This window comes from Anoplopoma fimbria, chromosome 2 (genome assembly GCF_027596085.1).
Source record: "Anoplopoma fimbria isolate UVic2021 breed Golden Eagle Sablefish chromosome 2, Afim_UVic_2022, whole genome shotgun sequence".
NCBI lineage: Eukaryota > Metazoa > Chordata > Actinopteri > Perciformes > Anoplopomatidae > Anoplopoma > Anoplopoma fimbria.
Genome location: NC_072450.1, coordinates 815637 through 828366, shown reverse-complemented (window position 1 = coordinate 828366; position 12730 = coordinate 815637). Strand labels below are relative to the sequence as shown.

The 12730-nt window shown below is 43.5% G+C and overlaps 1 protein-coding gene across 1 annotated transcript in view; it reads right to left on the bottom strand.

Annotated features, from left to right (window-relative positions):
* Positions 1-321: 321 nt before the first annotated feature.
* The window catches only part of LOC129108004 (intermembrane lipid transfer protein VPS13C-like), a 53269-nt gene continuing 40860 nt past the window's right edge, over positions 322-12730 (bottom strand). Inside the window, 20 exon segments of the mRNA XM_054619630.1 lie at positions 322-1445; positions 2999-3113; positions 4988-5111; positions 5648-5693; positions 5771-5934; positions 6206-6281; positions 6875-6988; positions 7415-7496; positions 7700-7830; positions 8173-8286; positions 8370-8481; positions 8640-8709; positions 8808-8889; positions 9032-9172; positions 9676-9820; positions 11033-11268; positions 11469-11595; positions 11782-11915; positions 12148-12273; positions 12351-12506. Coding sequence (XP_054475605.1) covers positions 1431-1445; positions 2999-3113; positions 4988-5111; positions 5648-5693; positions 5771-5934; positions 6206-6281; positions 6875-6988; positions 7415-7496; positions 7700-7830; positions 8173-8286; positions 8370-8481; positions 8640-8709; positions 8808-8889; positions 9032-9172; positions 9676-9820; positions 11033-11268; positions 11469-11595; positions 11782-11915; positions 12148-12273; positions 12351-12506 — 2310 coding nt within the window. The 3' untranslated portion in view covers positions 322-1430.

The following is a 12730-nucleotide window of genomic DNA, read 5'->3' as shown; positions in this document are numbered from 1 at the left end:
ACTCTCTGTTGAAATGACCCACGAAGTCGATCTCCTTCACACACAAAACCCTCCTACACAACAACAACGTAAACAACGTAAACAACGTAAACGTCAACAACAACAACAACAACAACGTAAACAACAACGTCAACGTAACAACAACAACAACAACAGGATACATATGACTGTTAAAGAACAACACATGAGGTCTTTCTGAGGATCTGGACCTGTTGGTGACGATGATGTTGGTCTTCCGGTGTCCAGGATACTGACAGTGATCTCTGAACACTTCACCGTCCAGCTGTTTGATCTCTGAGCGCTGCAGAGACAACAACACACACCAGCATCAGAGACACACAGAGACACACACACCAGCATCAGAGACACACACACACACACCAGCATCAGAGACACACAGAGACACACACACCACCATCAGAGACACACACACCAGCATCAGAGACACACACACCATCAGAGACACACACACCAGCATCAGAGACACACAGAGACACACACACCAGCATCAGAGACATAAAACATGCTGTTTCACTGAGTCACAGGTACAACTTATGAATTAAACAAAGGAGTATACCATCATGTCCATTTGGCATCTGTCTGTCTGTCTCTCTCCACCTTTCTGTCCTGTTCGTTTCTCGTCTGTCTTTTCTGATATCATATATTTATCCCTGTCGGGGCGAACGCCTGTTTGTCGCCTGTTTGTATCTTATTTTGTAAAGTAAAACCAGTCTGAACACCAAAGAGAGTGAACGTGTGAACAAGGAAGTCGTTTTATTGACAGACGTCTCACTCACACAGAGTTAAAGCTCAACACAAGCACAGCAGAGGTCAAAGGTCATGCAGACTTAAGTATATAACATGTCATCACAAAGACAGAAATATTAAATATCATATATTCATATACAAGTTTTGAATGAACTCAGAGGTGACGCTACCATCCGTTACAAAAATATTGCGAAGATCTACTGCAGATAAAACAATCACAGCTTCATAGTAAAATAATTTCCTCTTTTGGACAATTAAATTATGAATGGTTATAAACAATAACTATTATACAAACTATTATTTATAAAGTGTTATTAACAGAAATTAAAGAAAAATACTTTCAGAAATAAAATGTTTGTTTCTAGAAAAAAAAGTACAAAAATCAAACAAAATGAGAGCTGAGTGTTTAAAAATGTTTGAGCTATGAGATATATTTATATATATATTTAAGTTTTGGCATGCATAGAATCCTGAATTATCTCAGCACAATATGTATATATTAATGTATGATTAACAATATTTATATATTATAATGTATAATTAACAATATTAATAGATGAATGTAGAACTGACAGGGTGAAAAAACGTATCATTAAGCTTTTCTGAGACTGAATGAAGATAGTTTATGGTCTTTAAAAGCACTTGAATTATGAAGATGATGTTTATTCCTCATCAGGCTGCATGTGACACAAACACAAGAAGAAGAAGAAGAAAAAGAAACTGATTAAAGGCAGAAATAAGAAAAATCCACAAAGATACATACTCAGTTTTTAGAAAGGGACGCTCCGCAGAATTGACCTCATTCTTATTGTGTATTTTTATTAATATGGTTTTCCACACCCAACCATACTACTGTACCCCAACTACCCAACCATACTACTGTACCCCAACTACCCAACCATACTACTGTACCCAACTACCCAACCATACTACTGTACCCCAACTACCCAACCCTACTACTGTACCCCAACTACCCAACTACTGTACCCCAACTACCCAACCATACTAACTACTGTACCCCAACTACCCAACCATACTAACTACTGTACCCCAACTACCCAACCATACTAACTACTGTACCCCAACTACCCAACCATACTACTGTACCCCAACTACCCAACCATACTACTGTACCCCAACTACCCAACCATACTACTGTACCCCAACTACCCAACCATACTACTGTACCCCAACTACCCAACCATACTACTGTACCCCAACTACCCAACCATACTACTGTACCCCAACTACCCAACCATACTAACTACTGTACCCCAACTACCCAACCATACTAACTACTGTACCCCAACTACCCAACCATACTAACTACTGTACCCCAACTACCCAACCATACTACTGTACCCCAACTACCCAACCATACTACTGTACCCCAACTACCCAACCATACTACTGTACCCCAACTACCCAACCATACTACTGTACCCCAACTACCCAACCATACCACTGTACCCCAACTACCCAACCATACTACTGTACCCCAACTACCCAACCATACTACTGTACCCCAACTACCCAACCATACTACTGTACCCCAACTACCCAACCATACTACTGTACCCCAACTACCCAACCATACTAACTACTGTACCCCAACTACCCAACCATACTAACTACTGTACCCCAACTACCCAACCATAACTGTACCCCATACTACCCAACCATATACTACTGTACCCCAACTACCCAACCATACTACTGTACCCCAACTACCCAACCATACTACTGTACCCCAACTACCCAACCATACTACTGTACCCCAACTACCCAACCATACTACTGTACCCCAACTACCCAACCATACTACTGTACCCCAACTACCCAACCATACTACTGTACCCCAACTAATTTACCCTACTGTGCCCCACCTACTGGATTACTGGACCCAAATAATTTACCCATATTATTACCCAACTGTTTCTACTTCTGTTGTCAAACGGTTTGAGCTCTACGGAGTGAAGACTGTTTAAGGAAAGAGTGGCGGGTGTTTATGATCACGGATCAGGACCCCTGAGATAACACTTTTATTTTACGGTGTTTTTGATTCAAAATCTAAACTGAACAGATTCTCATCTAATATTGACTCACACACAAATGTTTTTGAAGCCGCGCACCTGACTGACGCTGAGAGAGAGATATCACAGCTGTTTCCTCTCAGGAAGTGACATCATTGGGTTGTGGAAACAGAATAAAAGAGGCAAAGTGATCAAACCTGAAAAAGGTCGAAACCCTGCGACTCCGTCAGGTCATACGGTCGGATGACCCCGTCCTCCCTGATCAGACGCACCGGCCGCAGTTTGGTCACTTCCTCCGTGGACTCCGCCGCTCTGACATCACACAGACACACACACAGAGTGACAGTAAACACCAGAAACTGTTGGATACCTAACCGTCACATCATAGTGTAAATCTATAATAAGAAAATCTAGATTATCGGCTAAAAACATCAACAGTTCATATCTTAAACTCTGAGTGACACATTTCAGTTTGAAAGAAGCTCCTCAGCGTTTAGTAGCTGATTTATTATCTTTGAATAAATCAAACTGTTTATGGATCAAACCAGCAGCTCATTCATTCTGAAGCAGGTTTAACGTTCAGTGCACACGATGCCGTTCTGTCAGGTGGGATATCTCACCTTTCATGACCTCTACAGTGACAGCATGAAACAGTAACGTTCAATAGGTTATCATGAACTGACCGAGATCACATGACAGAGAGGAAGGGGTGGGGGTGGGGGGGGGGAATCACTGAGGCAGCTGGGTAATGTTTTAGGAACAGAAGCAGGTTGTCCAGGCGACAAATGATTTACAAAATATAAATGTTAAAATGTTTATGCCATTTGATTCGGCTCAAATGATCCACGAGATCAAGTTTTGCTGTTGCAGAGATGATTATATCATAGCTTTGATATTATATTGCAGGATGACACAGGAAGTATTAACATTAATATTTACACATATTTACATGTACCTTCAACAATTTACTAACATTTATACAACTTTACACTTATGTATCTGTTAACTAATATATATATATTATACTAAATATTCAATTATGTTAACTAATATATATACTTGCATGTATTTACACAACTGTTACATTCATTTACAAGTGCTGTACTTGCATGCATGAAGTAGAAATTTCTAGTATTTCCAATAGTTATATGCATGTTTTTAGTATTCTAAATATAATAAAGATGTCTTCTGGATCCACTGGTTGATGCAGCATTAAAAAACGTGTTTGTGTTTACCATAAAAGGTTCCAAACTCAGGCGGAACCATGTGATCATTCAGTCAGCCAATCCCTGAGGAGAAACCAGGTGATGCTGGAATCATGTTTGCATGAAAAACTGTCATCACCGCCAGAGTGGACCCACACAGAGCAGGGAGTTATGGGTAAATCTCAGAGGAGAAGAAACGTATGAACACGCCCGTATAAACGCATCTGAATACAAGAGTCGGTATAAACGCCGCTGTTCTTCGTCAGCGAACTCGTCATGCTGGTCGTCACGTTTCAGAATTCTTGGACGATAAAGTGCTGCTGGACGTGAGTGAAATGTGAACTCATTGTGAACTTAATTCAAGTAATTAATTCAAGTGTCAGGTGACTCTCCTCAGGGGCGTGGCCTCTCGACTCAAGATGCTGCAGCAAGCAGAGGGGCTTACAGAAGGGGGCGGGGCTTGGAGCAGTGTTAAGAGCGATGGACGATGTGAGCATGAATCAGTTCAGGACACGATGGATGAAGTTTGTGTTGGTGACACGATGCAGAGACTTACCGTCGCTCTGCTGCAGGACGACAACACGCATGCAACAACACACTAATGCTGCACGTTGAAGCTCTTCTCCTTCAGCTCTCTCATATTTCCTCTATTGAAACTGACCCTGAACCTCTCATACAATAAGTTTCATTACTCTACACGAGCAGTGGAGAAGGAGCTCAGCTTTAACGTGTTTGAGGTGAAATACTCACACACCAAAAAACCACGAGAAAAAAGAAAGAACAAAACTCCAGGAAACATCGACACCAGACAGAAAACAAAAGCAGAAAATGTGAAAATTAGTGAGCAGACAAGAAGAAGAAGAACAGAGGAGACAGCGAACACGTTGTGGAGCACACAGACGACACAGGAAGTTCATTAAACTAGCAGCTGGTCACCTCACAGAGACTCATTGTTTAGAGCGTGAGGTGAAGGCTTCGTACCTCTGGATGCCCTGGAAGGTGCTGCTCGCCATGTCCACGATGCCGCCCGTCGGCCGAGCCACCACGCCCACCAAACCTTTACCGATGCCCTTAAAGAAACCCGCCGCTCCCTCCTTCTTCGCTCCTACAGACACACAAAGTAACCATCACATCTGTGCAGTAGATTCTACTGCAGGTAGAACCGGGAAAACACAAACAGATCTCACAGCTGATTTCTACGTGAGGTCACACACATTCAGAATGTCTGCTTTATATTACAGATATACTTATATGTTTGCATTATTTATTTAATTATAACAATATTTATTCATTATAATATGTAGTTAGTTAGTTATTATAGAAATATAAGAAGTGTAAACCTCGGAACTGTTCAAACATCAATCCTAAACTTTTGTTTTTGTTTTTCTGACACTTTGATGGATAATGTAGTTTTTCCATCTTTCCAACACTTTAATTGCAAATAAAAAAATATAAACAGAAAAGTTATCATTATGTAACTTATGACAGGAAATGAGAGAGACAACAAACCTTCAAACGTCTTTTAACTGCGTTTTAAAGCCTTTCATTATTAATAAGACTTGGATTGAGTCTGTTACAGTGAACTATAACATGTTTATATATTTTATATATATATATATAAATATATATCTGTATACTCACCCTCCACAGGTTTGGTGACGATGCCGGTAACTCCCCCCATGACTCCCTGTGGAGACACAAAGTGTTACTGACCTCACATCAGCTGATAAACTTAACCTGCTGTCACTTTGAGTCTCCGTTGACCTTCAGAAATCCTTTTCCTCCTTTAGCCAGACTCTCTCCGAAGTCTCTGGGCGGTCGGTTCATCTCCTCTCGGCGTTTCTGTTGGTACTCTTTGTCCATGGTGATGGCTGCCAGACCTTTACCCACCGAACCCGTGATCCTGGAAACCATTCCTGCAGCGCCACCTGCAGGACGGCAAGAGGAGGAAACAGATTTATATTCCACCTCTTCAGCTCATTCAGACTCATGCTGACAGTTTAATAAATAGTGACATCACTTGAGGACATTTATCAGACGTCACACAGCAGCTCCCTCTGGAGACACTACTTTAAAACATCTGGAGACTCACTGTAGATGTGGAGTGCTCCTTTAACGCTTCTAAGATCAATGAAGTGACTCCTCTGTCAACACATGAACTAGACTTCAGACACACAACAGCAGATTCTGGTTTCTTACCGACTGTGTGGCCCAACAGGCTGCGGACTCCGATCGCAAAACCTTCAGCAAACTCCTCTGGACCCTGAACGGCTCCCTGAGGAACACACACAGCAGACGGTTCACTAAAGCAGGGCTAACATGATGGAAGACTGCAGGTTTTCACGGGTCCACTCGGCTCCTAGAAACCAGCCAGTTCAGGTCCAGTTTATTAGCCATAATATTTACCTTGAAAAAGATTCTACTTTTGACAGGACATGACTCATAAAACAGATTTAGATGTATGCTTTAATGCCAAGGACCCATTTTAGAGACATAACTGAATGTTGCCTTGTCTTCTGGATCCACTGGTTTGATTACAGTCAATAACCTGCACGTTCTGATCTGAAGTCATAATTAGATAAGATGACTTCACATATGGTCTTCTTGGTCCTGATCCAGTTAACTGTGAAGACGTTCACTGGTCGTGTTGAAATACCAGAAGGTTGTTGACATGGTGATCACTCGCAGGGCTAACGGCTAGCTTAGTCCCATTAGCTGCTGTTCACTTTCCCCTTCACATTTCATTCACCATCACTAAACATTTGTTCAATAAAAAGTTCCTCAGCGAGCTGTACTTCTGATTTTAGATTGAAAAACTCATTCCCGTGTTGCATTGTACATGTTCTGTGTATTTGTGTGTTGTGTTACCTGGAAAGGTTCGTAGAAGAAGGCCTCCACTCCCTCCGACAGACCTCGGATCAGTCCAAAAGGGTTCCCCAGGACGTCCAGACCCAGAACCAGAACATACATCTGCTTGAGGAACTGCAGCCAGAAACAACACCATGATCATTAAATCACAGGTTGACTGTTCAACCAGAGTGATGCTTCCTCCTCTCATCGTTTAGATCATCAGACCTTAAGTTCACTGAGGAAAGATGGTCAAACATGCCGACACTTTCTGAAGAAATCCAAGAAGGATGTTGAATTTAAGACGAGTACGTGTGTCAGATCGTGTAAGCGGGAGGTCAATTTGGTAACGCTTTCTATAATGTATTGTGAAAATACTCTAAATTAGTTATAATCTGCTTATAATAACTTTTTTTAAAGATCTTTTTTGCAAGGATCATAGTGTAATATCATTTCTACAGTTCTAATACATTATATTGTAAGTTTTTCTTGAGGGACATTTTTTGCCATATGTGAAGTGAAAAATATTATTAAATATATGCAAAGAAGTGAAGATGTTACCTGTTCAGAGTAGTGACGAACCACGGCCCACATCAGCTTCTCTCTGCGGTAGAACTGGTACTTCACCTCGAAGAAGGCCAGTCTGACAGCGAGGACGAGAGACAAACATCACACGAGAGACAAGATCAGAGACTGAACTCTGCTTTTACTTGGACAAATGATTCCTCTTCCTGTGGCTGCAGAGGTCACATGACATATATCTGATGTTTAAACTGAGAACAGAGCCGCGTCTTTATGGCCCAGAATGCATCTCTCTACAACAGAAAGCAGCATTAAGTTTCTCACTTGAAGATGAGGTCATCGACGTCCGTCAGCGTGGCTCCGATACTTTTCAGCAAAAGGTTGAAAGACTGAAGGGCCGCCGTCTCCTGAGCCGAGTCCTCACCGCTGGAGCCCAGAGACAAACTGAGATGGAGCTGAGATATGAAAGATAACAACAGAGATAAACTGAGATATGAAAGATAACAACAGAGATAAACTGAGATATGACAAGATAACAACAGAGATAAACTGAGATATGAAAGATAACAACAGAGATAAACTGAGATATCAAATAAACTAAAAGTCAAACTCAGATATAAAAATAAAGCTGAATAACTGAGATAAAAACGATAACAACTGAGACAAACAGACAAACTGAGATATAAAAGAGAACACTAAATTTGGTATTTGCATGATAAAAATAATTAAACTCGTGTTGGACACAGAGGGCCCAGTTTTAAGACTTCCAGAAGTAGTTTGAGCCCTGAACGTCTCACCTTGATGGGCGAGATGTGGAAATGTTCGAAGAAGCTGAGTCCTGACGTGTCGGTGAGCGACGCCTCCATCAGCTGCGTCTGCAGCAGCTGCAGGTCTCTCTCCAGCAGCCGCGTCTGAACACAAACGCCACATTAACCCTTAGTGTGCTGATTGTGTGTCAGGGAGTCGAACCATCAACCTGCTGCCTCACTACTACCTTCTGTTTGTCGGCCTGGGGGTCGACAGCGGGGGTGAACAGAGCCAAGGTGGCTCCCAGGAAACCCTGATCGATCTTCACCGCCATCTCCTGAACCAGAGCCATGAAGTACCTGAAGTACACACCAACATGGTCCATACTTCATCAGAACACATCGGTCTCATCACAGCTACAGGATACAAATACCGCCAGAAAGCCTGACGGCACCGTAAACTGGACCACATTCACTTTAAACTGGTTTAGCTTCATCTTAAACTGGTTGTTACTCACTTGAACTGCATGACGTTGCTGTGCTGGTTGAACCTGGTGATGATGGACACGTCGATGAACGGCTTCGGCTCTGTGGAGGCGGAGCTCAGAGTTAAAGAGATCAAACTCAATCACACACAAACATCTGTCAAAATTACTCTAAACTTGGAGGAAACTAAGAAGATCAACCTGAGTCCAAGGCGATGGATTTAGGAGGAGGAACAGGATGGAAGACGATGGGGAAGATGGCACCTGGCAGCTGGTTATCCACCTGCAGACAGAAACCACGTATGTCATGACATCACCTGAGTGTGAGTGTGAGTGTGTGTGTGAGTGTGTGTGTGTGTGTGTGTGTGTGTGTGTGTGTGTGTGTGTGTGTGTGTGTGTGTGTGTGTGTGTGTGTGTGTGTCTACCTGCAGCCAGTGCAGCTGGGCCCTCAGGCTGCGCTGGTGTGGCGACTGTTTGAACTCCACCTGGATCCCAGACAGGAAGTTCCTCCTCACCGGGCAGGAATACGGCTGACGCATCATCATGATGGCTCCGTTTAGGTTGACCTGACGACCGGTGACATCACACGCTTTCACATCAGCTCATTGGACAAAAGATCTAATAGTCGTGTGTCAAACAATCAAAAATGTACGGTCGCCTCGTGTGAGGCGATGTTGGTGTGTAGGAGACGGAGTGGGTCTTTCTCATTTCCTGATTTTGTGCCTCCTTGATTCCTCGTCTACCCGATCCACTGGCTTGTGACCCGGAAATCAATCTCAGTGCGAGCGAGGACTGAGAATCTAGGAGCAAGGATTTAGGATCGAGGATCACAGATCTAGGATCAGGGATTAAGGATCAAGGATCAAAGGAGGATGAGGGATTCGAGGAAGGATCAAGGATCAAAGGAGCGAGGATCGAGGATCTAAGATTGAGGATCAAGTAGCGAGGGTCAAGGATCGAGGATTTAGGATTTAAGGAACGAGGATGGCACATAAAGCGGTAAATGAGAAAGACCCTGTGTTTATATTGAGTCTGTGAGACTGTTAATGTGTGTGTGTTGACCTCTGACCTCCACGTTGGTCTCCAGTCTGACCCAGCCCCCCTCGGTCTTCCCGCTCAGCTGACTCTGGTAGGTTTTCTCCAGCAGGTTGATGTTCTTCTGATTGAACGGCTTCCAGCGGTTCTTTGGCTTCATCTCCCAAACCACACCTGAGCTGTAACAGTGAAACACTCAGAGTAAATATATTTATTTTACCACTCGATGTCCCTCAATGACGCCCGTTTATTCGTAAATGACAGCTGCTCTGACACTTTAAACCTGATGCAGCAGATTTAAACTTTATTGAGATCTGACACTGTCGCATGATGGACCAGACCAGGAACTCAAAGCATATAATAAATAAACTAATATCATTTCTAATCAGTGTTCTAGTAGCTGCAGTACATCAGACTTAAAAAACGTTCTATTCATTCTCCTCTGAGACTCCAGTGAACTACGAGCCGACTGACTCCTTTGAAGACATTATACCACGTTCCATATGCAAGTAAATGTTACACTGATTAAAAATAATGTTTAGAAGTTAGCAAGAGCGTGCTAGATAATGAAAGTATCCAACCTAAAAACCAGCCCAGTGTTTCCATCTCTTTCAAATGAGAGTAGCCCACCGAAACAAGGTTCTAAACTGGAACCGGTTCTAAATAAGTAAAAACTTCAAGTACTGTTGCGGTCCAGAGTTAACAGTTCTGCTATCGGTACTCACACACATGATGTCAGAGAGAACACAAAGATATAAACTGAGGCTACATGTTCCTCCAGGAGACTCTGAGAACCCTCGTTGTCTCAAACTCAATAAAACTCTCTCAGGTTAAGGAGGAAACAGAAGCAGTTTATCACAACATCTGGACAACAAGCAGAACATCAGTCTGCAGAAATGATCAGTTTATACTGTTTGGAGATCAGACGTCCATCCTCGTCCACCAAGGTAACGTTAGTCTGATCAGAGGAACAGGATCATCAATCAAAGATCATCAATGAGATTATTGTTTAGATGAAAATGTGTTTTAAAGATTTTACTACTTCCTGTAGGTTATCGGGCTGAGGTGCCTTCTCAACAAAGTCAAAGGAATTGAGTCTGTCAGTGTATTGAGTTGTTTAAAACGTAGTTTTCATATTGTTTGGCCTGAGAACACTAGTAGCTCAGTGAGAGCAACAACAACCTTGTAAATAAAATATATAACAGTATTCTCAATATTCGGTCTCTAAACACTTTTCGATCTGAAACCCAAGTGAGCCTAAAGTGTTCAGCATAAGTTACCATGGCGACCTGGTCGGGTTAAAAGAAACCCACCTTTGTGCCTTCAGGCTCAACATAATGTCTGTGGTCCTGATCTCAGTTGGTAGTTCAGCCCTCCGGTGATGCGTTTACCTGGTGATGCCGATGTAAGCGATCTCCTGCCGGTTGGTGTTGTTGATCAGCGACAGTCCGAGGTTCTGCAGCGACACCTTCACTTCCTGTTGGAACTGTTCCAGCTCCTCGGCCTGCCGAGCCTTCGTCACCACGCCGACGTCCTCGGTGAACAGCAGCACCCGCTGGCGTCCATCCAGGAAGGAAACCCAGTGTACCTGAGACAGGCTGTCGTAGGAGAACTGACCCACGGCGTCCTGCACCGAAGACCGGACACAAATGCTTGTTTTACTGACTTTATGGGGACCGAACACCGGAAGCCCCGTTTCAGGACCCCAAGTCGGTCCCCACAAACCACTTAAATAAGTTAATACATATTTTTGGAACGATGTAGTTTTGAGTTGCAGTTTTTATAGTATGCGTTTTTAAATACAAAATGAACCCCATATTTTCAGACCTTCAGCAGGTTCAGCTCTCCAGAATGTTCCATGCAGCTCCAACTGAGCGTCCGGACGCCTGCCGGGTCGTCCCACGCGAACCGCCGAGCTTCACCGGGTTTCAGCTCGTGAACCATCGCTGAGCCGCTGGACGACGGAAAGAGAGAGAGAGAGAGAGAGAGAGTTATGTTTCATTACACTGTTAAAACGTTTAAGCCTTTTTAAGCAAGATGTGAATCCGTGCTTGTTTCTCTATATTTTAAAGGCAGAATTAGTCATGATTAAGCTTGATGTTGGAGCTTATCAAAATGTGTGTGTGTGTTGACCTCTGACCTCTGCCTGTAGCTGAAGGTGACCCAGGGCGTGTGGTTGAGCAGCAGAGCTGGAGCTGCTCCTTCATAGTAATCATTGAAGCTGATGATGGTGGAGAGATCGGAGATGTTGACGTCTACGATGATCCCACCGCACTGAACACACACACACACACACACACACACACACACACACACACACACACACACACACACACAGACAGACAGACAGACAGACAGACAGACAGACAGACACACAGACAGACACACACACACACACAGACACACACACACACACACACACACACACACACACGTGTAAAAAGACCTGACATGAACAACGCTCTCAGATTACAATGTGCCGATGTGATTGGTCGAGCACACCCACCATGTCCAGGCTCAGCAGGGTTCCGTTGTCCTGCCGGTTGAAGAAGAAGAACTTGGAGGTGGATTCAGATCCGACCACACGGACACACAGCTTCCCCGAGCTGTTCTCCGGCCACAGAGGGAGACACTGCAACACAACGACAACACAGTTACAACCACACAACAACGCTCTGTGAACGGGCGGGGTCATGTGGACTCACAAACCTCGGTGGAGGAGATGTAGTGCCACCTGGTGGAGGTCTGACTGACGACCTCTCCCACCTCTAGCTCATAGGAGGACTTGTTGACCAGCGTGTAGAACGGACTCATGGTGACGATCCTGGTGATGTTGAAGCTGCTCATCTGGATGCTGACGCCCACCTGGACACACAAACACAAAGTATGAAGCAAAGGCTGTAAAATAGACGAGTAAAATAGTGAAGAACAACGAGTCAAACTAGAGCGGCAGGGATGTTAACTGTTGATTCTTTTCTCAGTTAATAATTCATAAAGAAACAGTGAAAACACGTTCATAATAACTTTCCCAAACCCAACTAGATTTATAAACAGTTCATTTCTGGTTAATCTGGTTCTTGTTCTGATAG